The sequence below is a fragment of the Tursiops truncatus genome, chromosome 5 (assembly GCF_011762595.2).
Source record: "Tursiops truncatus isolate mTurTru1 chromosome 5, mTurTru1.mat.Y, whole genome shotgun sequence".
Lineage (NCBI taxonomy): Eukaryota > Metazoa > Chordata > Mammalia > Artiodactyla > Delphinidae > Tursiops > Tursiops truncatus.
The window spans coordinates 95,128,309-95,156,100 of record NC_047038.1 but is presented as its reverse complement, the minus strand read 5'-3'; the positions used below and the strand labels follow the sequence as shown (position 1 = coordinate 95,156,100).

Here is a 27,792-nt window from a genome sequence, read left to right as displayed (position 1 = left end):
ATGGCCCCTTCAAAGATCCCCATGCCTAATCCTATTAGTATGTTACAGTACATGACAGAAGGGACTTTGCAGATGTAATGAAGGTTATAGACCTTAAAATAGGGAGATTATCCTAGATTATCTAGATGGACCCAGTGTGATCACATGAGCCCTCAGAAGGAGAGATTTTTCTGTGGCTGGAGTCAGGGAAGACTTGCATAAGGAGAAGTCAGAGAGATTTAAAGGTTGGCAGGATCTTGACCCATTCTTGCTGGTGGGCAGCCACATGGAAAGCATGAGAAGGAATGTGGGCAGCCTACAGGAGCAAAGAGGAGTCCCCAGATTGACGGGTGACAGGGAAATGAGACATCAGTCCTATAATCACAAGGAAATGAATTTGGTCTGAATGAGGGTGGAAGCAGACTCATCCACAGAGCGTCCAGAAAAGAACTCAGTCCAGCCAACACCAGGATTTTAACTTTGTGATATATGTAGCAGAGAATCCAGCTGAGCCACTGTACTCTGATTTCTGACCTACAGAACTATGAATAAATACGCTTGTGTCGTGTTCAGCGACTACATTTGTGGTAATGTGTTATGACAGCAATAGAAAACTAGTATATTACTGAATGTTACTGTATTAAATGACAATATTCTAGGGTTCTGAAATACAAGAACCACTAGAACAATCAATTAAAATTGCACATTCCCAGAACCAATTCACTACCAAATGTTATTTTTATAATAAATACATGGGAGACTTCTACTCATAATTACTGGGTATTTTTTTTAATGTTATCTAAGAATATTATACCAATTTCTAAGTAATTTTTCTCACCAACATTTAAAACTTTAGCATTCATTTTTAAAAAGTAAATAATTACTTTGTCAAGTCTTTTTCAGATTGTCTTAGTTTGATACGGTTCACTTTAGGTGTACATCTCTTTCCTAACATACTTTATTAGATTCATATTTTATATAACCACATATGAGTCATATTAACAAAAGCCAGTGATCGTTTAAATAGAGTTCAATGAATCAATGTCTACAAAAATGTGAGAACATAAATGAAGCCAAAGATTTACAGGCCTCAAAAGTACAAAGAACTCTAAGGCAAAGGTCACTCATACTTTTAGTATATAAATGTGTAAAGCCAATAATACTGAGCTATGTGTAAACAGGACTTTATTGGCATGATGGCCATATTTTGGTATTTATATTTTTAAATTTGTAGCTCACAGTTTCATGTGGCTTTATCACAATATCACAGTTCCTCCAGTTCCTGATCTGCAGAACAAATGCTTGGAATATTCCAAGTTCTACCTGCTCCAACCAATGTTTCTAAATTAAAACAATGCCAACAAAATTGGATTTTTCCAGAGACTCTACAATATAATATAAAATCCATTTGGAACATGGACACTTACTTTTTCTGAGTTCTTTCAGCCAATCTTGCAATCTCTATAGCTGCCTTCCTTGCTTCAAAATCTTCCCTTTTCACCACCTCTCCAGTCCCGCGGTAGCCTAGCTCCACCAACTGGCGGGCCAGGCCTTCATCCTAAAAAGAAAATCAATTGTTACATTTGTGGATTAATGAGACATCTTATTTTATCCAATGTATACTGAATAATTGTTTTAAATGAAAAATCAAATGGAATATTTAAATATGAGACAAGATCTATTAGATTGAAAAGTTAGAATTCTTTCTAACAACAGTTTTATAAACATCTGATTTGTCATCCCTTTCCCAAAGATATAAGATGAAAAAAAAATAATAACATCAAGCACTAAATTTTCTCTAAGGGATTGCAGGACAAAAGTCTGTAATGTTTTTAATCAATTTATGAGAACAGCTGTAGGTAATAAAGTATCTTTAAAACAATAAAACTATAGACAATAGTATTTATACAAGAAAGACTTTTTAAAAACCAACTGCACAAAAAGAAAATTGGGTTGCTTTCAGCAAGTTCAACATTTCAGAGACTTACTTCCTTGAAGTCAATTAACTGATGACACAGAGCATTATAACTTCAAATACAAAACAAAGGGCAGATGAATTTCCTATTTGAGTAGAAAGATATTGTTTCCATGTAATGTTGGTACCAATAAAAGCAGAGAAGTAGAAACCCAAGAAGATGACAAGAAGCTTCAAACTGAAAAAAAAAAAAATTTCCCCACAGTCCTTTAGACCTTTTATATTTCAGTTACTTTAAGAACTGTCACACACATTTTTGTCACTTGCATAGCATATTCAAAAAAGAACAGCATTTCCCCAAAACTTGAATAGGTGACATTTTACTTGAAGTTACTAATATAAAGGCTTATGTATTACATAAAAATATGTATATTAACATATTACATTATCCTTACATTAAACATGAAATGTCTGAAATATAGAGAAGACAGCATATATTTTATTGTTACAGACCCTTACTTACTACATCACTGCTGAATGCAAGAACTGTCTAACAGAATTAAATAAGAAAACTTAAGATTCGTGGTTAATAATCTAGACAACCCATGGTGGCTATTTTAAAGTTCCAACTATTCTAACAAAAAAAAATTAGACACCATCAACCTAGAAAACTTTGCTACTTTGCTTTGCTAAACACTAAAAGCAAATTGCTGAACTCTGTGTAGCAATATGGATACATTTGCCAAGTTAAGACAAAGCACCAGGCTTTGCACAAGGGCGCTTTGCCTTCTTTCTGACTTGTTCCCCTGCTCACTATACTTGCTATCCCAGGTTGCTCTAGTGCGAACAACAAAACTGAGCAAATGCCTCCACCTAGTGGAGTTAATATTTAAATGAAAAAGCGATGCAGATTTCGGGTTTGATTTACAAAAGTGGAATGATTTTCTTAAATACATTACTTAAAGTGAGCTTACGGGAAGAACTCGCAGTGAGCTCTGCTGAGACTGTGGGGGTTCTTCTAGTGGAATATAAGTTGCTTGTGGTCAACAGAGTATTTTACATAATAAAGGCCATTAAAAATTTCCTGTACTAACTTTGTATATGGAATGAATTATGCATTCCTGTGTGCCTTACCTGAGCCACACAGAATCATTTGGATAGTTCTGCACTCACTGACACTCATGTATATTGCAACAAATGACAAGATCAGGTACAAAGTTGAAGCTGTTGCCCCACTTAACCATTACCATGTTTTAACTGGTGGAATTACAAGCCATCTCTCTACTGTAAATGGTCAATAATCTTTAAAGAATTATCTTTAAAGAAACTGAGAAATAAAATACTTTTATTTATTCACGTATTTAGCATTTCTGGTGATTTTCATTCCTTTGTGTAGACCTAAGTTTCCTACTAATATATGATTTTCCTTCTACCTGAAAAACTTTAACAATTCTTATAGTAAAGGTCTGCTAACAACAAAAGTATTGTGGCTTCTGTTTTACTGAAAAAAATATTGATTTCACCTTAATTTTTTTCTTCCAGTTTTATTGAGATATAATTGACTTATAGACATCACGAAATGATTACCTTAGTAAGTTTAGTGAACGTCTATCATCTCATATAGATACAAAATTAAAGAAATAGAAAAATATATTTTTTTCCCTTGGGATGAGAACTCTTAGGATTTACTTTCATATATAACATAAAGCAGCGTTAATTATATTTATCATGCTGTATATTAGATCCCTAGTACTTATTTCTCTTATAATTGGCAGTTCAATACCTTTTCACTGCCTTCATTCAATTCCCCCTCCCTCCACACCCCAACCTCTGGTAACCACAAATCTGATGTTTTTCTATGAGTATGTTTGTTTGTTTGTTTTTGAAGTATAATTGACCTACAACACTAAGTTAGGTCCTATCACACAACATAGTGATTCGATATTTCTATACATTGCAAGATGATCACCATGATATCTAGTTAACAAATATGTCACCATACAAAGATATTACATAGTTATTGACTATATTCCCCACACTGTACATTTCATACCTGTGACTCATTTACTTCTGTGCAACTGGAAGATTGTACCTCTTACTCTCCCTCACCTATTTCTCTCCTCTCTCCAGTTCCCTCCCCTTTGGCAACCACCGGTTTGTTCTCTGTATCTCTGACTCTATTTCTGCTTTGTTATATTTGTTCATTTGTTTTGATTTTTTTGATTCTACATATAAGTGAGATCATACAGTATCTGTCTTTCTCTGTCTGACTTATTTTACTAAGCATAATGCCCTTTAGGTCCATCCGTGTTTTCAGAAATGGTATGATTTCATTCTTTTTTATGGCTGAGTAATATGCTATTGCAACCACATCTTCTTTATCCATTCATCTGTGGATGGGTGCTTAGGTTCCTTCTATATCTTGCCTACTGTAAATAGTGCTATGATGAAAACAGGGGTGCATGTCTTTTCAAATTAGTGTTTTTCATTTTCTTTGGATAAATACCCAAGAGTAGAACTGCTGGATTGTATGGTTGTTCTGGTTTTAATTTTTGAGGAATCTCCATACTCTTTTCCACAGTGGCTGCAGCAATTTACATTCCCACCAACAGTACATGAAGGTTCCCTTTTCTCCACACCCTCGCCAATACTTGTTATTTGGTATTTGTTAATAGTCATTCTGAAAGTTGTGAGGTGATATCTCTTTGTGGGTTTGATTTGCATTTTCCTGATGACTAAGTGATATTGAGCATCTTTTCATATACCTCTTGGCCATCTGTATATCTTCTGTGGAAAAATGTCTATTCAGATTCTCTGTCATTTCTTTAATCAGGTTGCTTGGGGGTTTTTTGATGTTGAGCTGTATGAGTTCTTTGTATATTTTGGATATTAACCCCTTCTCAGATATATCATTTGTAAATATATTCTCCCATTCAGTACGTGGCCTTTTTGTTTTGTTGATAGTTTCCTTTGTTGTGCAAAAGCTTTTTAGCTTGATGTAATCCCATTTGTTTATTTTTCCTTTTGTTTTCCTTGCCTGGGGAGAAATATCCAAAAATATATTATCCAGACCAATGTCAAAGAGCACACTGCCTATGCTTTCTTCTAGAAGTTTCATGGTTACAGGTCTTACATTGAAGTCTTTTGGTGCATGGTGTGAGAAGGTAGTCCAGTTTGACCCCTTTGCATACAGCTATGCAGTTTTCCCAACAGCATTTATTAAAGAGGTTGTCTTTTTCCCCTTGTATACTCTTGTCTGCTTTGTCAAAGATTAATTTCCCATTAAAGTGTGGGTTCATTTCTGGGCTCTCTATTCTGTTCCATTGATCTATGTGTCTGTTTTTGTGCCAGTACCATGTTTTTTTGATTACCATAGCTTTGTATTATAGTTTGAAATCCAGCTTTGTTTCTTTATCAAGATTGTTTTGGATATTTGAAGTCTTCTGTGTTTCCATACAAATCTTAGAATTTGTTCTAGTTCTATGAAAAAATCCCATTGGTATTTTTATAGGGATTGCATTGAATCTGTAGATTGCCTTGGGTAGTATGGTCATTTTAACAATATTAATTCTTCCAACCCATGAGTACTGTGTATCTTTCCATCTGTTTGTGTCACCTTCACTTTTCTTCATCAATGTCTTAAGTTTTTCCAAGTACAGGTCTTCTACCTCCTTAGTTAGATTTATTCCTAACTATTTTATTCTTTTTGATGCAATTGCAAACAGGATTGTTTTCTTAGTTTCCCTTTCTGATAGTTCATTGTTAGCATATAGAAAAGCAACAGGTTTCTGTATATTAATTTTGTATACTGCAACTTTACCAAATCCCTTGATGAGTCCTAGTAGTTTTTTGATGACATCTTTAGAATTTATTATGTATAGTATCATGTCATCTGCAAACAGGGACACTTTTACTTTTTCCTTTCCAGTTTGGATTCCTTTTATTTCTTCTTCTCTGACTGCTGTGGTTAGGATTTACAATACTACGTTGAACAAAAGTGCCATGTGTGGGCATCCTTGTCTTACTCCTGATCTTAGAGGAAACACTTTCAGCCTTCCACTGTTGAGTATGATGTTAGCTGTGGGCTTGTCATATATGGTCTTTATTATATTGAGGTATGTTTCCTTTATACCCACTTTGTTGAGAGTTTTTATCATAAATGGATATTGAATTTTGTCGAAAGCTTTTACTGCATCTATCGAAATGATCATATGATTTTCCTTCATCAGTTTGTTAATATGGTGTATCACTTTGATTGATTTGTGGATATTGAGCCATCCTTGCATCTCTGGGATAAATCTCACTTGATCATGCTGTATGATCCTTTCCATATAGTGTTGAATTCAGTTTGCTAATATTTTGTTGAGAATTTTTGAGGCTATTGGGCTGTAATTTTCTTTTTTGGTCTGATTTTGTCTGGTTTTGGTATGTGGGTGATGCTGGCTTTGTAGAATGGGTTTGGAAGCATTACTTCTGCCTTAATATTTTGAAGTGTTTGAAAGATATAGGTGCTAACTCTTCTCTAAATATTTAGTAGAATTCACCTGAGAAGCCATCTGGTCCTGGGCTTTTGTTTGTTGGGAGTTTGTTTATTACTGATTCAATTTCATTACTGGTAATTGGTCTGTTCATATTTTCTGTTTCTTCCTGGATCAGTTTTAGGACATTGTACATTTCTAGGAATTTGTCCACTTCTTCTAGGTTGTCCATTTTATTGGCATATAGGTGTTCATAGTAGTCTCTTATGATCCTTTGTACTTTTGTGGTGTCAGTTGTAACTTCTCCTTTTTCATTTCTGATTTTATTTGTTTCGGCCCTCTCTCTTTTTTCTTTGATGAGGCTGGCTAAAGGTTTATCAACTATGTTTATCTTTTCAAAGAAACAGCTCCTAGCTTCAACGATCTTTTCTATTGTTTTTCTAGTCTCTACATCATTTATTTCTGCTCTGATCTTTATGATTTCTTTCTGTTTACTCACTTTGGGTTATGTTTATTCTTCTTTTTCTAGTTCCTTTAGGTGTAAGGTTAGGTTGTTTATCTGAGATTTTTCTTGTCTCTTGAAACCCTTCTTTCATTATACACTTCCCTCTTAGACCTGACTTTGCTTCATCCCCTAGATTTTGGATTGTTGGGTTTTCTTTTTCATTTTCCTCCAGGAATTTTTTTAAATTTTCTCTTTGATTTCTTCAGTGATTTCACCTTAATTTTTGAAAGACATTTTTGCTGGATTAGTGTTCCAGGCTGACTTTTTACCTTTCAGCACTTTAGAGATGTCATCCCATTGTCCCATGACTTGTATTATTTCTGAGGAGAAGTTCAATCTTTCCTGTCTGAACTCATCGTTGCATTCCTATGATAAATCACACTACTTAGGAGTAGTATTTAGTAGTCTCTGATCTATTATTTCTTAATATAGTCCTAGATTCATTTTTCACTTCTTTTCCTCCAGTTCATAAGTAAAATTAATCTTTAGCTTTCCATTTTGTGCTATCCTTCTCTAGATTGATGTCAGGGTTACACAAGTCCTATAAAATGGTTTAAGAAAATTACATGCTTTTCTTTTCATTAATTTTTAATTATATAAGTCAGACATAAACACATTCTCCTTGTGAAAAAATTAACATGTGGCAGATGTAGTGAATTTGTATTCTGTCAACTTAGCTAAGCTGGAGCTTTGTTTCCATAATTTTTCTTCCTTAGATAGTTACAGGTTAGATTGGGCCACAAGAGACATTTGCAATAGATTTGGAAGACAGAAAAGGAGAAGCCATATTGTTCTAGCTCTTATAGAAGCTTCTCCTGTACCTCCTCCAACTCCTGGGCCAAGTGCATGAGTATGTTAAGCTCTGTGACTAAAGGTGCCAGCTTCTTCTGCAGATCTCTTCTACCATCAAAGTTGGAGGTGTGAAAGAGGTGAGGGCCTGATCCAAGTTCCAGTTTGTCCTTATGAATTCTAGCTCATCCTTGCAGGTCTGTTTGCCCTTGTTTCCCATAATTCTCATGTACGTTTCCTTCTTGGCTGTCTGTCCTAATGACTTCAGGTTCCAGCACCAGACACCAAAGAAACAGCCTTTCATTGACCATTTAAACAGTTCTCATAATTGTGTAGGGGCAAATCTCTATAAAAAAGTAAATACATGTGACATACATATATCTACATCTACATATATATGTATGTGTGTGTGTTCTGCTTCTCTGACTGAACCCTGAATGAGTCACAACTAGCTATTGGCAATGGTTCCAGAGGAATAGAAATTTAAGGGTGGGTTCTCTGAGTTGGTTCTGGGTTACCTAGAATTGGTTCTCTGATCTTATTAAAAGTATCACAAGCCCTGTTTACACTAGAAAAGATTATACTGTAGTCAGTGAAATGCAGAGGCCAAGTTATTTATCACCTTTAAAGACATGCAATGAAAACAGAGCTTTAGGTAACCAAGTGTTTGCTGCCGGAGGACAATTTAGTGGCAATAAAAAACATAATGGTATTGGTTGCTTCCAAGTGTGTTGAAGGCCTTGGGAAAAGAAAATGAGAAGCTCACGGTTTGGGGATTAGCCAGCCATTTGGTGGCAGGTTAGTTACACAGGACTACCCACATTATGAAAGGGGAAAATATTTGACATAGTTTCATGATTTTTAAAAGCTTTTTTCCATAAAGATATTATGCCATATATACACAACTTTTCAAATAATTATTATTTTTTAGTATCCATATAAGAATTACCTGTTTGTTAAATTTGCTCATTTTTCTATTGGATTTTATTTACTATTGATTTATAAAGCTATATTCTATACAGCAAGTCCTTGTTGAGTATACATTTTACAAATATTTATTCTCAGCTAGTTGCTTATCTTTTGATTTATATTTTGTCATACAGAGTTTAAAAATTCTGGCAAGGAAATTGTATATGAAACCTTAATAAAATACACAGAAAAACTGCATCAGTGCATTTAATAGAGAAAAGAAAGCTTGAAAATAAACAGCTAACCATTTAACTAGAGAAAGAATAACAAAATACACCAAAATGATATAGAAGGAAAGAATAAAAACAACTGAATGAACTGTTCATTTCATTATGAAACTGAATAAAATAGAAATTAAAATATACAAATCCAGTCAGCTTTAATTGTCTAATGAAAGCCAAGAGCTTATTCTGTTTTTTTAATTGAAGTATAGTTGATTTCAAGAGCTTCCTCTTTGTTTTGTTTTTTTTAATACTTACTTATTTATTTATTTGGCTGCACTGGGCCTTAGTTGCGGCACACAGGATCTTCAGTGCAGTACATGGGATCTTTAGTTGCGGCATGCGGGATCTTTAGGTGTGGCATGTGGGATCTTTAGTTGTGGCACGTCGATCTAGTTCCTTGACCAGGGATCAAACCTGGGCCCCCTGCACTGGGAGCGCAAAGTCTTAGCCACTGGACCACCAGGGAAGTCCCTCAAGAGCTTATTCTTTTAAAAGACCAATAAAATAGATAACATTTGGCAAGATTTATGGTGGAAAAGAAGGAATACACAAACAATTTTAGAAATCAGAAAAGAGCCATAACAACAGATAAAAGAAAACTACATACAAGTTTATAGTAATAATTTGAAAATCTGTGTAAAAATATATGAAGCATTTGCTCAAGTTATGAATTCAGAAGAGATCTGTAGGTGGTTTTATGAGTCCTTGATTTTTCCCAAAAAATGTCTTCATTTTGCATTCCCATTTGAATATTAGCTTATTTAGTCAGAGTCCAGGCAGGAAATAGATGATGTATTTAAATGGAGTAACTGAAGGAAACTGAATGGCTGAGTTAATTTACAAAGGTATTCACCAGGTTAAGAGAAATCCAAGTGGGACAATGAAATACCCTGCAGCTAGCAACAGCAGTAAGCTACTGTATTAGTAGCCATTAACCTATGCAAATGAGGTAAGGGGAGGGAGCAACTAATAGGACACAGGGAGATGGCTGTAGGACAGTGTTATCAAACCCTGAGTTTTGGCTTGGTGGAAGAAAATATCGACTGCTAACCTGCAGCATAGTATGGAAGGAGTCTGAAAAACAATGCCCAGCCTCCTGGCTTCTAATTTCTTACTGGTGCCTCTTATTGGCTGAACCCAACTGGCCAAATGTAAAGGGAGTCCAGTTGAAGTAGTCAACAGAAATCAACCTCTTGGGGCACACAGCACAGAGCACGTTGGGGTAGGATAGAACTCAAGGTAAGACAGAATCTCAGGGGCCAAACAGGGACAGAATATAGCCAGGGACAGAATTCTAGGCTCAAAGTAAAGTTTCCTAAGAAGTTTAAAGATATTACTCCATTTTCTTCTAGGAATCACTATTAGGAATGCAAAGTCTAGGATCAAGCTGATTCCCATTTACAGGTTATTTGTTGACACTCTGAATTATTTTTAAAATTGTGGTAAAATATACATGACATAAAACTAACCATTTTAAGTGTACGGTACAGTGGTATTAAATACATTCATGTTATTGTGACATTATCATCACTACCATCTGTCACCACAACTCTTTTTATCTTACAAAACTGAAACTATGTGCCAGTTAAACATTAGCTCCCCATCTTCCCTTCCCCCAAGACCCTGGCAATGACCATTCTACTTTCTGTCTCCGTGAATTTGACTACCCTAGGCACCTCATATAAGTGGAATTACACAGTGTTTGTCTTTTTGTGGCTACTTATGTTGCTTAGAATAATGTCCTCAAGACTTCCATGTTGTAGCATGTTTCAGAATTTCCTTCACTTTAAAGGCTTAATAATATTCCATTGTAGATATATACCACATTCTGTTTATGCATTCATCCATCAGTAGACACTTGAGTTGCTTCTACCTTTGGCAATTGTGAATAATGCTACTATCAACATGAGTATACAAATATCTGTTCAAGTTCCTGCTTTCAATTCTTTTGGCTACATAGTATCCAGAAATGGAATCTCTAGATCATATGGTAATTTTCTTTCTAATTTTTTGAGGAGCTGCCATACTATTTCCGCAATGGTTGCACCTTTTCACATCCCCACCAGCAGTGTACAGTGTTCCAGTCTCTCCACATCCTCACCAACACTTGTCATTTTCTACTTTTTTTTGATAATAGCTATCCTAATGGGTGTGAAGTGATATGCCATTGTGGTTTTGACTTGCATTTCCCTAATGATTAATGATGTTGACACCTTTTTATGTGCTTATTGGTCATTTGCATACATTCTTTGGAGAAACATCTTTTCAAGTTCTTTGCCCAATTTTTAATTGGATTATTTGCTTTTGTGTTGTTCAACTGTAGTTTTTTTCAGTATTCTGGATATTAACCCCTATCAGATATATAATTTGCAAATATTTCCTCCCATTCTATGGGTTGCCTTTTGACTCTATTGATGGTGTCTTTCAATACACATAAGTTTTTAATTTTGATGTCATGTAATTTGAATTATTTTTGAACTATCATTTTATTCTCAGAGTTCTGTAATTCTACCACTATCTGCCAAGGTGTGGATCTTTTTCATTCATCCTACTAAGCAAGTGATTGTAAGATGGGCACTTACAACTTGCACTTATCTCCAACACAGAGAATTTTTGTTGTTGTTGTTATTTCATTGATTATTTTATCCCCCTCATTTTCTGTATAATTTCTTTCTGGAATATCTATTAGATAAATATTGAGCCTCCTGGAATTATTTGTTCATACTTTCCTTCATATAATTCTTATTTTCCTCATTTTTTTCTTACTGCATTCTGGGTAATTACATCAACTTTAACTTCCAGATCATTAAATTGTCCTTTAAAAGTGACATTCTCCTTCCATTAATTACCTCTTTTAAAAATGTCATCAAGTTTTTAATTTCTAAGAATTCTTTCTTGCTCTCTGATTGCTCCCTTTTCATACCAGTCTATTATTTTGCTTACAGACTTCATATTATACATATTAAAATGCCTGTAAGGTAGAAAATTGGAATTTATTTAAAGTTGCCTCAGGGTTTTGAGTGTTTTGTTTTGTCTGACATTACTTGTTCTCCTCTATTCATCTTAGGCCCTCTCTTTCATGCTCCTTTGTTCCCTCAAACATCTCGGAATACATAGTTATGAATAGAGAACTGGGTAATTAGCAAAGTCATTAGCATGGATTCCCTCTATAGTCGTACAGATCTGATTCCCTAACTGGTTTCTCCTCTGAATAGATGAACTGAGGAAGTTATGTGTAAAAGAGCAGAGTATAGCAATGTACAGACTCCACTTGAGGATGTGGACATGAAGAAGGAAGGCAGTCTGGGGTAAGTCCCACCCTCTCCAACCTAATTACCAAAATAAGAAGGACTTGGTAATAAGTGTAACTCTCTCCAGATTATCTTCTCCTCTCCAACATCTATTCTGGACTTCTAGCACTATCTAGCTACTTCACACTTAGTTTTGATTATCTCTCAAGCCCCTTTACCTGTTCCAGGACTCCTTGCTAGGCACTTTTTTTAGAGAGCAGTTCTCTCATTTACCCTTGGGTTAAACATTGTAGGTATATGCTGGGGATAGGATACACCTCTGGCTTAGCTAATGCAGAATTAACTTCTTTAATCAATTATAGGTTCTCTCTTGCTCTTTGTATTATTGTTACCTCTGACTTTTCTCTAAATCTGCTTTACCTTCCCAACACTGTTCTTATTTATTAATTTTGGGCTATGGTTTTCTCTATCTTGTCAATCTCTAACTTATCAGAAATAAGCACAATTTCTGATCCTGTAGAGTAGCATCCTTTCATGTCTCCTAGTGCTATTATAGATTTATTCTATTTCATATTTACCAGGAAAATGGATAGACAGATGACGGGTAGGAAGGAAAGGAAGGAGGGAGGAAGGGGGGAGGGTGAGAGGGAGGGAAGGAAGGAAGCAAGCAAGGAAGGAAGGAAGCAAGCTTGATTATATCCAGGGCTCTACAATCCACAGTGTCTACTTCAGCCACAACTTCTTCTTTTTTTAATATACCTAAAAAGCTTCAGAAAAACTCTCTTGCCTCTAGTTGTAAAACAATCCAATCCATCCTTCCAATGGAAGACTGAATGATTAAACCAGAAAGTGTCCATTGGATTTAGTGACACATCCCTCACTTGTCACCATGGCAAGAACAATTTCTATTGAATGTGAAGATGCGAGCCAGCTAGCGGTGGGTTGAAAAACAGAAGATGGAGGAAATGAAGATTAAGGATTTTACAATTCATTCAAAAAGGATAACTGTAAAAAAGGAAGAAAAGACAGATATGGAGGGGAGAATGGGAGATACCTCATTGAGCACAGAAGGGACTGTTGGAATTAAAGGTGAGAGGAGCTAATCAATAGAGGTAGTTCCCTAAATATATGAAAGGAAAGGGTAGAGAATGCAAGTGACCATCATCAATCAAGCCTATTAGTTGTAAACAGCAGGGTTTACTGTATAAGCATAAAAAGGAATTATTAAAATACAATAGCTCAAAAGATCCCTGGGAAAGTGAAATTTGAAGCCTACACAGCCAGAAACAATACTCTAAGCCATACAAACTATTTCAGCAAATATCCCTCACTGCCACCACTGAAAACATATACTGCAACTCATCATGTTGACCTAGGACATTACACGCCTGAATTTCTGCCACTGCATCAACTGAAAGTCAAGAGCCTCAACCACCTCATTCAATACAAAATGGATTCTACATGGTGCTTTCTTCCTCATGTCACTCTTTTCCTATACAGCAGTCTCATGTAGGTGTATATGATTAGCAGTGCCTAAGTCACACAAGGATAAACTAGCAGCAAGGAAAACCGAGAAGATGAATTTCTGCCTCTACCTTAGGGAGGTGGGACTCAGAGTTGGGAAAATTCCCAAAACATTATAATGATAATGGGTGTTCAAATGCCAGATTCAGTATATTCAGATAGGCACCATGCATGGTAGACACCATTAACACAGGTGGGAAGGAAGAGAGGATGGGCAGAAATTAAGGTGGTTTTATAAGTTTCATGGTAGAAAACTGAAGAGGGTTCCAGCCTGATTGACTCTTTTTGTTGATTTGGAAGATGAAGTTATCCACTAAGAGCCTGAAGAGAGGAAAGAAAGTTTGAAAAACAAGCTGGGGGTGGGGGGCGGTGGAATCAAGGAAGAGCAATAGGCAATTCGCAAAAGAAATGCAAATGGCCAGGAAAAATTTAAAAGATGGTCAACCTCACTAATAATCAGAGAAATTAAAATTAAAACAACGAGTTTTTTTTCACATATGATTTGACAAAAAATAAAAGGGTCGACAATATCAAGTGCTGGTGACTGTCTGAGAGAAAAGGTGTCTCATACATGCTGGTGGGAGAGTCAATGACTACTCTGGAGGGCACTTTGACCATGTTTATTATGACCCATCAATTCTACTTTTTGATTCATTTACAACTACACACAAAGAGGATGTACAAAAGACGCTCATTTCACTGTTGTTTGAGATATTGCAATAAGGCAAATGAACTTCCAAAGGACCAACCTAAGTAAACAGTGGATTCAATGTAGCAACTTATAAAGAATAGGAAGACCTATATAGAGTGACATTAAATGGCCTCCAAGATTTAATGTCGATTTTTTTTGTTACAGAAAGATATAAATATTACCTTTTGTGTGGAAAATATAAATGAAGAATAATATATATATTTACATATAATGAAAATATTTATGTAGTATAATACTGAAGCCCATGTGCCCTGGAGCCCGTGCTCTGCAACAGGAGAAGCCACGGCAATGAGAATCCCCCGCCCTCCGCAACTAGAGGAAGCCCGTGTGCAGCAACGAAGACCCAACGCAGCCATAAATAAATAAATAAATAAAATTTATTTAAAAAATATATATTTTTGAAGACTACTCAGATGTATGCAAGAAGAAGAAAGATACTGGGGTAAACTTCAGCCCTTGTTGCTGCAGCTTGACTCAGAACCACACAAATACCATCTCCTACCTCTGCCACCTAGTCTAGATTCTCCTCACCCTCAACTAACACCTCTGCTGGTCTTGGTAGCATATCAAGTGGTGTGAGCCAGACCCTCATTCCTGAGGGCTCTGAAGCCCTTTTCAAGTCTGGGTTGCTGCCCTTGTACATTTACCACCACAACTGAGAGAGAGATTACCAAGAGGCATCCAAGTGAGTCACCAGAACTCCAAACACGTTCCTTCATGACTGACTTTATAAGTCCTAACTTTTCCTGACAGTAAAGCTCAATTATGCTTGCCGAGATGGTGACTCTCTTCTTGCCTCCTGATTCCTAGACAAGGAGCCTGAAGATTCCAGGCAAGAGTTATAACTTCTAATTCAACTGACTCTCACCAAGTCACCTGATGGCATGTTCCCCCATTTAGTACCAGGACAATTAACCCACAGAGCCCCCAGTGAGGAAAGAAAGTCCAGATTCTTTAGGTTAGATGCTTTAACCTCTTAGTTCCCAGAAAAAGGGAACAAAGCTCAGTGCAAAGATCTTGGATGCTAAGTATATGCTGTATCACGGTGGACGGCACCCATTCTCTGAAACTATCATCTCCAAATTGGCACTTATTTATGCTTTTAGCAACCCATTCCAATGACCTATCTGCTGGCAGCTCTGAATGTTTCTGAATATATCATTAAAAGTGAACCACATGCTCAGGTCCTTATTCCCACAGCTCCTCTGTTGTAGCCTAGGTCCCTAGTCTGACACAGTGGTAAATGGGACCCTGTGCCTGGGGATGAAATAGTCATTCCATAAGACCCCATTTATAGATGCTATGCAATTCCCATCAAGATTTTAATGACAATTTTTTACAGAAGTAGAAAAAAAATCCTAAAATTTATATGGAACTACCAAAGACCCCAAACAGTCAAAGTAATCTTGGAAAAGAACAACAAACTGGGAGGCATCACAATTCCTGATTTCAAGCTATATTAGGAAATTATAGTAATCAAAATAGTATGGTAATGGCATAAAACAGACACATAGACCAATGAAACATAATTGAGAGCCCAGAAATAAACCCATGCATATCGTCAACTAACATTTGACAAGTGAACCAAGAATATTCAATAGAGAAAAGACAGTCTTTTCCATAAGTGGTGCCAGGAAAATTTGATAGTCACATGTAAAATAACGAAACTAGACCCAAATCTTACATGACTCACAAAAATTAACTTGAAATGGATTAAAGACTTAAATGTAAAACCTGAAACCGTAAAACTCATAGAAGAAAACAGGAAAAAAGCTCATTGAAGGGTCTAGGCAATGATTTTTTGGATTTGACGCCAAAAGCATAAGCAACAAAATCAAAAGTAAATAAGTGGGACTACATCAAACTAAAAAGTTTCTGCACAGCAAAATGATCAACAAAATGAAAAGGCCACATATGGAATGGAAATCATATATCTGATAAGGAGTTAAAATCCAAAATATAAAAAAAGAAAAACTCATATAACTCAATAGCAGAAAAATAAACAATCTAATTTAAAAATGGGCAAAGAACCTGAATAGACATATTGTCCCAAGAAGATATTCAAATGGCCAACAGGTACATGACAAGGTGCTCAACATCACTAATCAGTAGGGTGAAAATCAAAATCACAATGAGATACTACCACAGCCTGTTAGAATGGCTATCATCAAAAAGACAAGCGATAACAAATGCTAGTGAGGATATGGAGAAAAGGAAATGCTTGCAGCCACTATGGAAAACAATATGAAGTTCCTCAAAAAATTACAAATAGAACTACCACACAAGCCAGCAATTCCACTTCTGGGAATACATCCATAGGAAACAGAAACACTATGTTGAAGAGATATCTGCACCCGCATGTTCATTATAGCATTATTTACAACTGCCAAGACATGGAAACAACAACATAAGAGTCCATCAACAGATCAATGGATAAAGAAAAGTGGTGTACCATTCAGCCATACTGAATACTATTCAGCCATGAAAAAGAAGGAAATTCTGCCATCATCAACGACATGGATGGACCTTGAGGACATTATGCAAAGTGAAATAAGTCAGACTAAGAAAGACAAATACTGTATCTCACTTATATGTGGAATCTAAAAACAAACAAACAAACACACAAAAAAACAAACTCAAAGAGATCAGATATGTGGTTACCAGATGAAGGGATTGGATGCCCGTGGTCAAAAGGTACAAACTTCCAGGTATAAATTAGGCCTGGAGATGTAATGCACAACCTGATGACTATGGCTACCATTGCTGGGTGGTAGAGCTGAACGTTGCCAAGACAGTAAATCCTAAAAGTTCTCATCACAAGGAAAACACCATTTTTTCTTTTTTTCTCTTTCATCTACATGAGATGACAGATGTTAACTAAACTTATTGTGGTAATCATTTTGCAAAATATGTATGTTAAGTCATTATGCTCTATACCTTAAACTTAGGCAGTGCTATATGTCAATGAGATCTCAATAAAGCCAAGAGAAAAAAATATTCCATTAGGTAGCAGAGCAGTGTTATGACTACAGCCAGAAGAGCAAACCCATTACTACCAAATGTGGCTGTTCCTATCACACTGAATTGCTGACCCTTCCAAAGTTGAAGGGGCCCAATGCTTTTAGTTGCCACCAAGTGGCTAGTTGGTTCCCTTGAAAAATGGTGCTATATCGGAGGCATTCGACTCGCTTGCTGACAGTCGAATGCCTGTCATCCAAGTTGGACATTCTGAGGTAGCCAGTAGCTACATCAGCCTTGACAAGTGGAAGCCCACCCTACTGGGCCCATGTGTAGCCTCCATCTTCCTCCCTGTGCCCATCATGCCAGCGCTAAGGTGGCCAATGAAAGAGGCTGGTTGACAGCAACTGTCTTAACCAGTGCCAAATTTAAAAGTAAATTTCTTTACCTTTCGCCTAAACATGGTCACCATTTCCCATTTTGCAGAACTTTAAAATTCTGATTGATGACACAAAGTATTAATTTCTCACTCCTAATCAACGTTAATGCTCTTAGTTTCTAATTCACGTGAAAAAAAAAAAACCTCTGCCTTTAAAAAAGTTGAAACCCTTCTTAAGGATATCAAGCTTAAGCTTGGCAATTTTCCACAAGTGCTACAAAGATGATTATAGCCTATTGGGATATTTATTGTCTATATTTCATTCTTGTTTATTTAGATATTCAAAACCTTAGATGCAAACATTGTTTGGCACCACTACTATTTCCCCTTCATTGCAGTGACTTCCATGCAAGGCATAAAACGGAACCTTCATGATTTTAAACATGTTATCTGTATAAAATATTCAAAAGCTTGTTTTTGAAATCAGAAGATATGTTGGAAATACCACCTGGCTTTTTTTAACAGTTAATTCCAGAAGGATCAAATTATCCGTCCAAGGTCACACAACTTGTTCTTAGCAGAGATAGGACTAAAATTAGATGATTCTAGCTCCTTAAAATTATGTTCCTATCTAGAACATGAATGTGTTTTGGAGGATAAGCACTTTTCAGACCTTGGAACCTACACTGAAGTAAAATCTCACTTTGAACACGATCACTGAAGTCCAAAAATTTCAGTCCCCTAAACGGCTGAATCACGTTGTTGCGCATAAGGAGTTTGGGGATTGGCTGCAGGATACAAATCCTTCTCAGACTCAGGTATGGTGTGACCCCAAACAGAGGCCCTTGTTCTTTCTGGCCGAAGTAGAGAGGGGCAATTGGCGGCTCTGTGGCATGGGTCCAGGGCAGGAGAATCCAAGTCAGTGCCCATTTAGTCGGCCTAGTCTGGGAATACGCCATGGCTCTAGGGACCACTGTCCACCTCCTGCTTCTCAGGACCCGTAGTCTATTATTTTCCCCGCTCAACTTGGTTCTCCCCAAAGAGCACAAGAACTCCATCCCTCCGCGCCGCGCCCCCCCCCCCCCCCCCGCCCCCTATCAGCTTCCTGCCCATCCTCACACCTTTAAGAGGCAGGTCGGAGGATGGCTGCTGAGAGGAAGACAGTAGCCAATCCCAATTACGTCCGATTTTGCTGTGTTGCAGGATTTTTTTTTTTTTAACTATCAACTATAGTTGTGAACAATCAACTCGATAAAAATGAATCAGCTCATGCCTGCAATGCCAGGGAGCTGTAACGTGTATCCGTAATTAAAGGGCTTTCTGAGTCAACTAGCTTGGGGTGGAAGTTCATGGAACCAAATGCCTAGTATATACTAGATACACCTGGGAGGATACTGTCTTCTGTTCTTTAGTACAAACTGGCAAAGGAGAGAGAAACAGTGTCAGACCTGAATTGCAGACCCCGGAAGGGTCTCAGTGGGCCTCGGAATCCAGCCCCGTTCCTCAAAGGAGCAGGACTTTGGAAAGGGGACGGGCCAGGAGCTGGGCGACGGAGGCCGCCGTACAGACATTCCAGGCCCCGCAGCGAGTGTACGTGCGCGCGCGCGCGTGCGCGGTTCTGTGCCGGTCACGGACGCCAGGGCCCCGAATTCTGTACGGACCCAGGCCCCGCCGTACAGCAGTCGGGAAACTGCGGAGTCGGCCGTTCCCGCGGTCCACCGCCAGGCGGCGAACACCCCACGACGCGGGGGCTCGGGAGGCACCGAGGAACGCGAAGCTGTGGCCACCCTGCGGGGCTGCCGCCCTTACCTCCAGGTAGTACAAGTCCAGTGTAGTAATCTGCGAATCCAGGAAATCTTCATAGGTGTTGAACTGAGTGACTATATTGTCCACGGTGGTCCACCCCTCTTCCTGATCCATTGCGGTTGCCTTGGTCGGAGCGTCCCCAGCAACGGAGGCGGGGGGGGGGGCGGGGGCAGGGTCAGAAGGTTCCACCCACTTCGTCCCTTCCAATCAGTTGGGAACCGGTGCGGAGCTGTGGACGTTAATCCCACCCCCGTGTCTTGCTAGCGTTTCAGGCTTCCTTCTAACTCCTAGGAACGCCGTCTCAAATTACCCAGTCCAAGTTCAGGTCTGACACCATCAACTGACCGGACTTCGGCGAAACATGCAGCCACGGGAGAGATGCAAATTGCAATCCAAAATTTAAAAGAATATGTAGACAAAATACTATAGATCAACGCTCCTAATCTTGTTCTAAAACAGTGCTGTGAAGGACAAAAATTTCATGGTTAGTTCTCAAGTAACTGAAGATCCACTTTTGCAGGGAGAGTATCTCAAAACAAGTTTCTGGAAATGGTCTTGTGAACAAATCCGATAACAAAATACATTAATGATTGTGTTATTTCAAAAATTTTGGTTACAAGGAAGAATTTGTGAATTTCCTAAAGGAAAGAAACTCAACGAAATGTCTTTGAAGACCTTTTTTGGCCCCAAGTGCTTGGGTTTTTTTTTTTGTTTGTTTGTTTGTTTGTTTTCCAAGTGCTTGTTTTTAATTTTTTTTTCTTTTTACTTTTTAAGTTTCAGTAAGCACACAATGAAAGACCTTGGCTTGTTGAAGCTGTCTTTTTCAAAGGGTACAATATCTGTGGAAACTTAGACAGTAAAGGTTTTTACTAAAGACTTTTCCTTTAGAACAGTTTTGCATTTTTAAAACATGGATTTAAAGTAATCCAACCCGGCAGCTGGCAAAACTTTTCAGAATCCATTTTTGGATTTTAACGTTCTACAAATGGTCCTTAGGAATTAACACATAATACAACACTTGAGCCTGAGGTAGTTGCTCTCTAAGTACTTATTGAATTGATTCTGAAGATTTTCACAGAAGTGCAAAAACATTTTTTAATGAAAACATCTGGTAAGATACTTCACCTTGAGTTAGCTTTCTTAGTTTAAAAAGTCATCTCAAAATTAGGATGTCATGAATGTACAAAGTTTAAGTGATGTAAACAATAATCTCTAGGATATTACTGACTTGTCTTTTAATTAATATATTCTGAAATGTTTTAAAAGGCACTTTGGACATTATTTTTAAATGCAATGTAATCATTTAATTTAGGAGAACAGAAAGAAAGGAGAGAGAAACCCTGGACACATAATAACAACAACATTAATAATAATAATACCATTTATTGAGTGCACCCTGCATACCAGGCACTGTCCTAAGTGTCAACAAAGAATTACATCTTTAACTAGTACTTATGCTAAAATTAACAACCACCAACACTTTGATATCATCTAATCTAAAAAGATTTTCATGTCTAAAAAGACTTGAAAATTCAAACAGCCCAAGGATGAGAAGAAATCCATGTGACTTAAGACATTCTAATTGATAAGGGACACAGGTCTCAGTATTCTCAATTATCCAGAGAGTTCTATAAATGCCTCCTGAAAGAGGCATTATTCTGGATGAACTGAGCATAAGGAAAGGCTTAGAAAAGTTCTAGCCACTTACTATGTATGGAAAATATATATTTGTTTCAGTATGATAATATTTATTAAAACTTTACCATGTGCCAGCCCTGTTCTAAATACATACTTTACATTCATTATCTTGTTTAATCATGACCTCAAATCCACCAGGAAAGTAGCACTAGCGTTATCCATAATATAGAGACAGAATGAATTTTAGGGGATTGGCCAAAGTCCTAAAGATAAAAATAGCCACACAACAAATTACTCCTGATTTCCCAGAAAGAGAAAGCAGAGGTGAATAGAGGTTTGAAGGGCCACATGGAATTAACTATGAAAGTTGGTTTTTTTGTGTTTATTAGAAAAATAAGTCCAATTGTGAGAGGGAATACAGGTCAGTGCAAATAAAGGAGCAAAAGGTAATGGCATATTCCGAGACATGGAGGCAAGGAAGATTGTGTAGGGAAGAGCTGCACATCGATCCGACAGCTGTGAGGGATCCAGTAAGGAGAGCAGAGGAAAGGAAGCTGACTAAGGAGGAAAACTGGTAGGAAGGTTTTGAGTGCTTGGATGAATCGCTTGCAGAGATAGTAATCGTGGAAGAAGAGAGGGTAAAATGAAAATGACTGTGAGTGATGATCCCGTACTACTGAACAAAACGTGTCTTACTCTTAAAGCCTCCAGAGTGCTTATATTTATTATATTAGCTTTGAAGTCCTCCTCCATCACGATCTCATCGCTTTCAAGAAACTGTAAAGCATCTAGGGAATCTTTGGGTTCATTAAACTATGGCAGTTTGATTACAAAGACCTATATGTTAGTAAAATGTGAGGTTATTGTTTGCCTGTATATCATTCTATTATCTATTATCCATTGTGACTATGCATTTTCAATGGAAACCTCATTAAATCAACAGCTCTTTGATGAAGTAATCTCTGAAACATCTAAATTTAAACAATCATGAAAGTATTTTCAGTCAATGAATCTAGTAATGTGTTCCAACTCAAAACACTGAGGATGATTTTCAACAAATTAGTTTTTCTATGAATAGTGAAAGAAAAAATGAAAATGTGTAAACATAGGCTTGGTTCCCACAGAAAGGCTTGCATGATAGTAGGCCTAATTCAATTGTATTTTGCTTAACTTTCAATTTAAGTTCAAAAGCAGTTTCAAACCTGTGCCTGAGAAATTGCATGAAAGAAATTGCGTGACATAGCACAGAGAGATCAGCTCGGTGCTTTGTGACCACCTAGAGGGGTGGGATAGGGAGGGTGGGAGGGAGGGAGATGCAAGAGGGAAGAGATATGGGGACATATGTATATATATAACTGATTCACTTTGTTATAAAGCAGAAACTGACACACCATTGTAAAGCAATTATACTCTAATAAAGATGTTTTAAAAAAAATGCGTGAAAGAAATTAACAAGCTTCAGCAGGTCTCTATTTCCTAATGCAAAGTCTTTGTTATGATCGGGAAATACTTTATTTTGGATAACATGAATTCTTACATAAAGTTGAGGATTTTTAAAGATTGAAATCTGAATTTAGCACCCAATCCCAGATATTCCATTTTTTTGCAAGAGGACCAGCAAGGATTTATGTATATTCACAACAAAACTCTAAAAGATAAAAGAAACATGTGCTATGTAAGAGTAATAAAATATATACCATATTTAGCTTAGTTTACTGAGTTTAAAAAACTGACACAATATCAAAATAAAAATCATAGGACTGTAAGCAAAATCTAAACATCATTATCTCTTTGAAATAAAAAGGCTCGGTATTATACTTACTTGGTGAAAGTATATGAAAGAATTTCAAATTAAAGTCTATGCTTTTCTATGTCCAAATATCTAGGAATATACCATGAAATCTGGGAAAGTGAATAGAAAACATACTTTTGATATTTTGACGTGCTAAGAAGGGGAATGCCCTGCTTATTATGTTAATAAGATGCTAAACACTCTAAGAACTTGAAGCTCTATTAAAATGGACTTAATACATTACCATATTGTAAGAAAGAAAAACATATGCTCACGCTAAAAAGGTAAGAGATTTGTGTCTGATGTTACCCAATTGCTTGTAAAGTTTCTGTGGATTACAGATGAGGACTATTGCTTAATCATCAGCTGAAGAGAGCTCTTTTGTCCTTTATAATAATGACGACACTGAATTTAAGATATTTGTTGTGATGAGATCACTGCACTTCCACACCGTCTTATTTATTAAAGGTCCTGGAGTTCTGGTTCCACAGCTTCTCGGTCATGGAGACATGATGGGTTCGTGTGTCATAACTCCAGAGTTCTCTCCTTGCCTATATCTGACAGTGTAAAAGGAAGGATCCAGAAGAGAGAAAGACAAGTGTAAGAGGGAACTGCTCCCAGGAGTGGAGATGACAGGTGTCAGAAGCTAATAAAAGTTTGAAAGTTACGGTGCTGTGGGATAGATGATGGATATGGTAGCCTCAACCATCTCCTTGGAACAGAAAAAAACTTGGGCTCTCAGTGACTCTATAAGATTTTCCTAACAATTTCACTGAAAATTCCCTCACCCTCCTTGCCTATATGGAAATCAGGCTCTACCCTGAAACACCACTTCCCTTGAGTGACCAAACACTCTCAAAAGACATCACCCGTGAATAGACCGTCACCACAATCAATGCAGAGCTGCCAGTTTCAAATGGCTGCTCAGCACTGCCCCCGATCTTTCCTATGTTTTTTCCCTTCAATTCTCTCTTATTTCCTACAATGACTTTTCCTACTCTCTCTTCTCTCTTTGCTCCTATATCCTCCGGTCTCAAAGCGGACAATCTTAACTCCTACATCACAGGGAAGAAAAGGTCTTCAGATTAGATATCCTGTAGTCAAATATACAAGCTAACTCACATATCAATCCTTTACTTCTTCCCTTTTGTTTCAAAGGAAGATATTCATGTGCTCTTAGACCTTCATTCTACACTGGTTCTCTCCTCTGCCTTCTCGGGATTTCTTACTTTCATTATCCCTTCTCACTACTGTATCACTATCTCTCTTCCTCTCTCTTTCCCTTCCTCTCTCTCTCTCTCTCTCTCTCTCTCTCTCGTACTTCCTTTCCCATTTTTAAAACAAGCAAATGAACCCCAAAACAACCCCCCATCAACCCCACAGCCTGCTTCAGCTATAGGCTCTCTCATCTTTCACAGAAAGGCTTCTTGAAAGAGTTAGCAACAATCCCTATCCCCATTTTCTTACCTTCCACTTTCGGCCCAGCACATTCCAATCTAGTGTTACACACTGTTCCATGAAACTATCTTCACCAATATGATCTCCTACGCATTTTTTCTGTCCTCATAGTACTTGACTCTCAGGGGCATTTGCATCTGTGACCACTCCCTTCTCTTCAAAACTCTCCCATAGCTTCCATCACATTACTTTGCCCTAAGCCTAGTTGGTTGGTTGACTGGTTGGTTGGTTTTCCATTAGCTGGGTTTTTTTCTGTCTCCTTTGTTGGCTCCTCTTCCCCTTAACTAACTTTTAAAAACTGTAGAGTCTCAGGGTTCTCTCAGGCCTGTTTCTGCTTCTATACTCTCTGACTTTGAGACTAAATCCACATCCATAACTTATAACCCACATGCGTACAGTTCCGAGGTTTATACAACTAGCCCGGTCACTCTCCTGAGCTCCAGCCCAAATAACCAACTGCCTACAATACATCACCAGATGATAACATGTATGAAATTGAATTTTTTTCTCTTCCCATGCTTCCTAAACTTGCTGCTCCCCATGTGTTCCCTCCTTCAGTATACATCTTTCTTTCTCCTCTCTGTGGTTCATGGAAGAAACCTGGAAGACAGCTGTGATCCTTGCCTCTCCTTTACCCTTGAAATATATGACCTGTTATTTCAGTCTCCCAAATACATCACTTGAAGGCTTCAATTTCTGTCCAATCTCATTGCCTTTGCTTTCTTGCCTAAGCCAGAGACTGACATCTAGACTCCAAAGATAGCCCCTTTTCTGGTTTCCTTAGATCCCATAGGCACCCTTTCCATTCCACTCTTCACAACGGAGTCGAAGTGTTTATTTAAAAACACTGATCTGATTTCAGCACACTCCTCTGAAAACCTCCACGGGTTTCCCATTGTCCTCAAGAGTAAATTTTCTTTCCTTTTTTTTTTTTTTTAAACATGGCTGACAAGGCCATCCACATTCTTTCATCTGATAATCTCTATCCTCCGTCTCACACATTACACCTAGGAGAGATGGATTCTAGAAACCTTTGGGGAAGAAACTGTATAGAGGAAAAACTGATTTCAAGTTCAACACATACTTTTACCCTCAAATAAGATTCAGAAAATTTTCATTTCAGATCAAACTTTTGCCTGCTCAAAATAAGAAATACAGTGATGTGGTTGGTTTTTAATGAAAGCTTGCAACTACTTAATAAACTCAAATAATGAAGCACTGATGTGAAGGTAAAAAAAAAATTCAGATGAAATTTCTGGAGGAAAAAGAAAGTGACACTTTTAAAACTCCAGAGACAAGGTGGAAACAAGCTGCTTCCCTGAGTAGTATATTTAGCACCTCTAAAATACACACTGACCTCTATAGAATTCATCAGAGGAGAAGCTTAATCTATTTTAAACCAACATCTTCTTTCTAGCCTCTGAGTACAGTGTCAGGGCTCATCAGGTACTAAAGTGTTTTTGCAGCCATGGTAATAATACAACTCCAGTCACAACTAAGCCAATACAAAACAGGGAGAAAGATCACTAGACTTCTTTAAGCGCTCTAGAAGAAGCATTAAAGGAAGGGACGCCAATTCCATTAAGAGGAAATTCACTCATTGAACTTGGCTCTAATTCTCCAGGATATCAAACATTCTCTGACTACAAATAAATTAATCACAGTAATTATAATAAAAGATGTTTTGTCCCATCTTTCCCACTGACGCTTACTTATCACAGCAATAAACTTAATCACTTGGCAATAATTTAACATAACCAGATCAGGCACTGTGCTAGGCCCTGAAAGTGCAACAAAAAATAAAACCTGGTCCTTTATAGCTTCAAGGATATTATAATTTAGGCATGAGAGATAGCCTGAACTGGTAGTTGGTTGAGTAAAGGAAAAGAAGAAGATGAACGAACTAAGCAGAATTGGGAAACACATTTTAAATTTATAGGAGTTATGATAAAAATATTTACAATGTACAGAGTGGGATATAGGTGAGAAAAATTGCTTCTATGTGTGAAGGACATACTTAATAGAAAGAATGCAAGAATGTTGTATTTTAAGAAGTCAGAAAATAATTTTGTCTTCTCTAAGAGAACTAGATGATCTGTGAGATCACATCTAGCTTCAAAATTCTGTGATACTCTAACATAACATAATGTTTATTAAGTGTTTGGATTTAACCTAAAGAAAGTCTCTGAAAAGAGGGGGAAATAGTAGAATTGCTCCCCTATAATGGGTTTTGCCTTAAGAAAAACATATATTGTACTAAATTATTTTATGACCAAAAATCCCAGCACGCTTGGCAAGACTATCATATTGTCTTAGTGTGTCCAAAAAATGTGAATTTACAATCTTCTCTCTTATTCAAAATTGTCTCTTTCCTTCTCCCTCCCTCCACCACTACTACCCACCCAATACTGACATCTACACAGCAATTTAATTTTTGAATGTTAAAACAGATCAGATGAATATTATTTTTAGGAAAATTCAGACTGATAAAGCTAACCCTAGCCAAATAATCTGAACACAAAATATATTAATATCTTAGAATGTATTTATGAAAAGCTTATATAAATAGATACTGTTACCACTTGCCAAAATGATGTGGTTAACTTTAGCTAAAGGCACACAAAAATATTAATTTCAATAACCAAGAGTGAATATTTCTAGCAACTACAGTGTTTCAGCAATACGCACATTAAATGTGAAGTTATTTTAATGAACATAACACGAATGTGTTATTGTGTGACCGTGTTAAAAGATCCCCAGCTGCCACCTTTTCTATCTGGACCTCATTAACACTTTTATTTCTCGGTCCTTTTACCTTTCTCCTCAGACTTCTCCTTTTCCATGTCCATTCAGAATATCTACTGTCATATATAATGCCCACATTTTCTTTTTCAAAATTGTTGCTATTCTCAGAATTTCAAATTTCTTTAAAACTTGTTTGCTTCCAGGACACATTAGTGTTAGTATCTCTGATTTGCATTATAGAACATTGAGACAGATGAGGTGATGGCAACAACACAACTGAAATGGCTGTGAGTGAGTCTGTGATAAAGTTTTATCACAATAAGTGTAGCTCTATATGCATACCTATCAATAACCAAATGCATTAATAATGATAACTTAGGCGACTGTTTACGATACCATGTGTAATGCACTATGCTTCTAATTTTTTCCCTTTCCATTTACTATTTAGTTTATGAGTCAGTTACTGGATTTTGAGGGATTTTGTAAAGGGGCTGATAATAAAAATTGATTACAAAGTACTCTGAGAGCCTTTCATGGTAACCACTCCAGGGAGCAGAACACTGTTTTTACTTTGTGTTCTTTCATAATGTTTCCCAGTAGATTACATATTCCAGAAAGAGTGTACATGTAGTATAAATTCCTAAATTTTTAAAAAAATGTAGTTTAAGAA

General features: G+C 37.1%; 1 protein-coding gene across 2 annotated transcripts in view; it reads right to left on the bottom strand.

Annotated features, from left to right (window-relative positions):
• Positions 1–19,603, bottom strand: part of CFAP299 (cilia and flagella associated protein 299) — a 628,423-nt gene extending 608,820 nt beyond the window's left edge. For both annotated transcript variants that reach the window (XM_019932792.3, XM_019932793.3), the window contains exons 1-2: positions 19,493–19,603; positions 1,407–1,537 (exon numbers count right to left, since the gene is read on the bottom strand). In XM_019932792.3, coding sequence (XP_019788351.1) covers positions 1,407–1,537; positions 19,493–19,603 — 242 coding nt within the window. The remainder of the gene's footprint in view (positions 1–1,406; positions 1,538–19,492) is intronic.
• Positions 19,604–27,792: the final 8,189 nt, after the last annotated feature.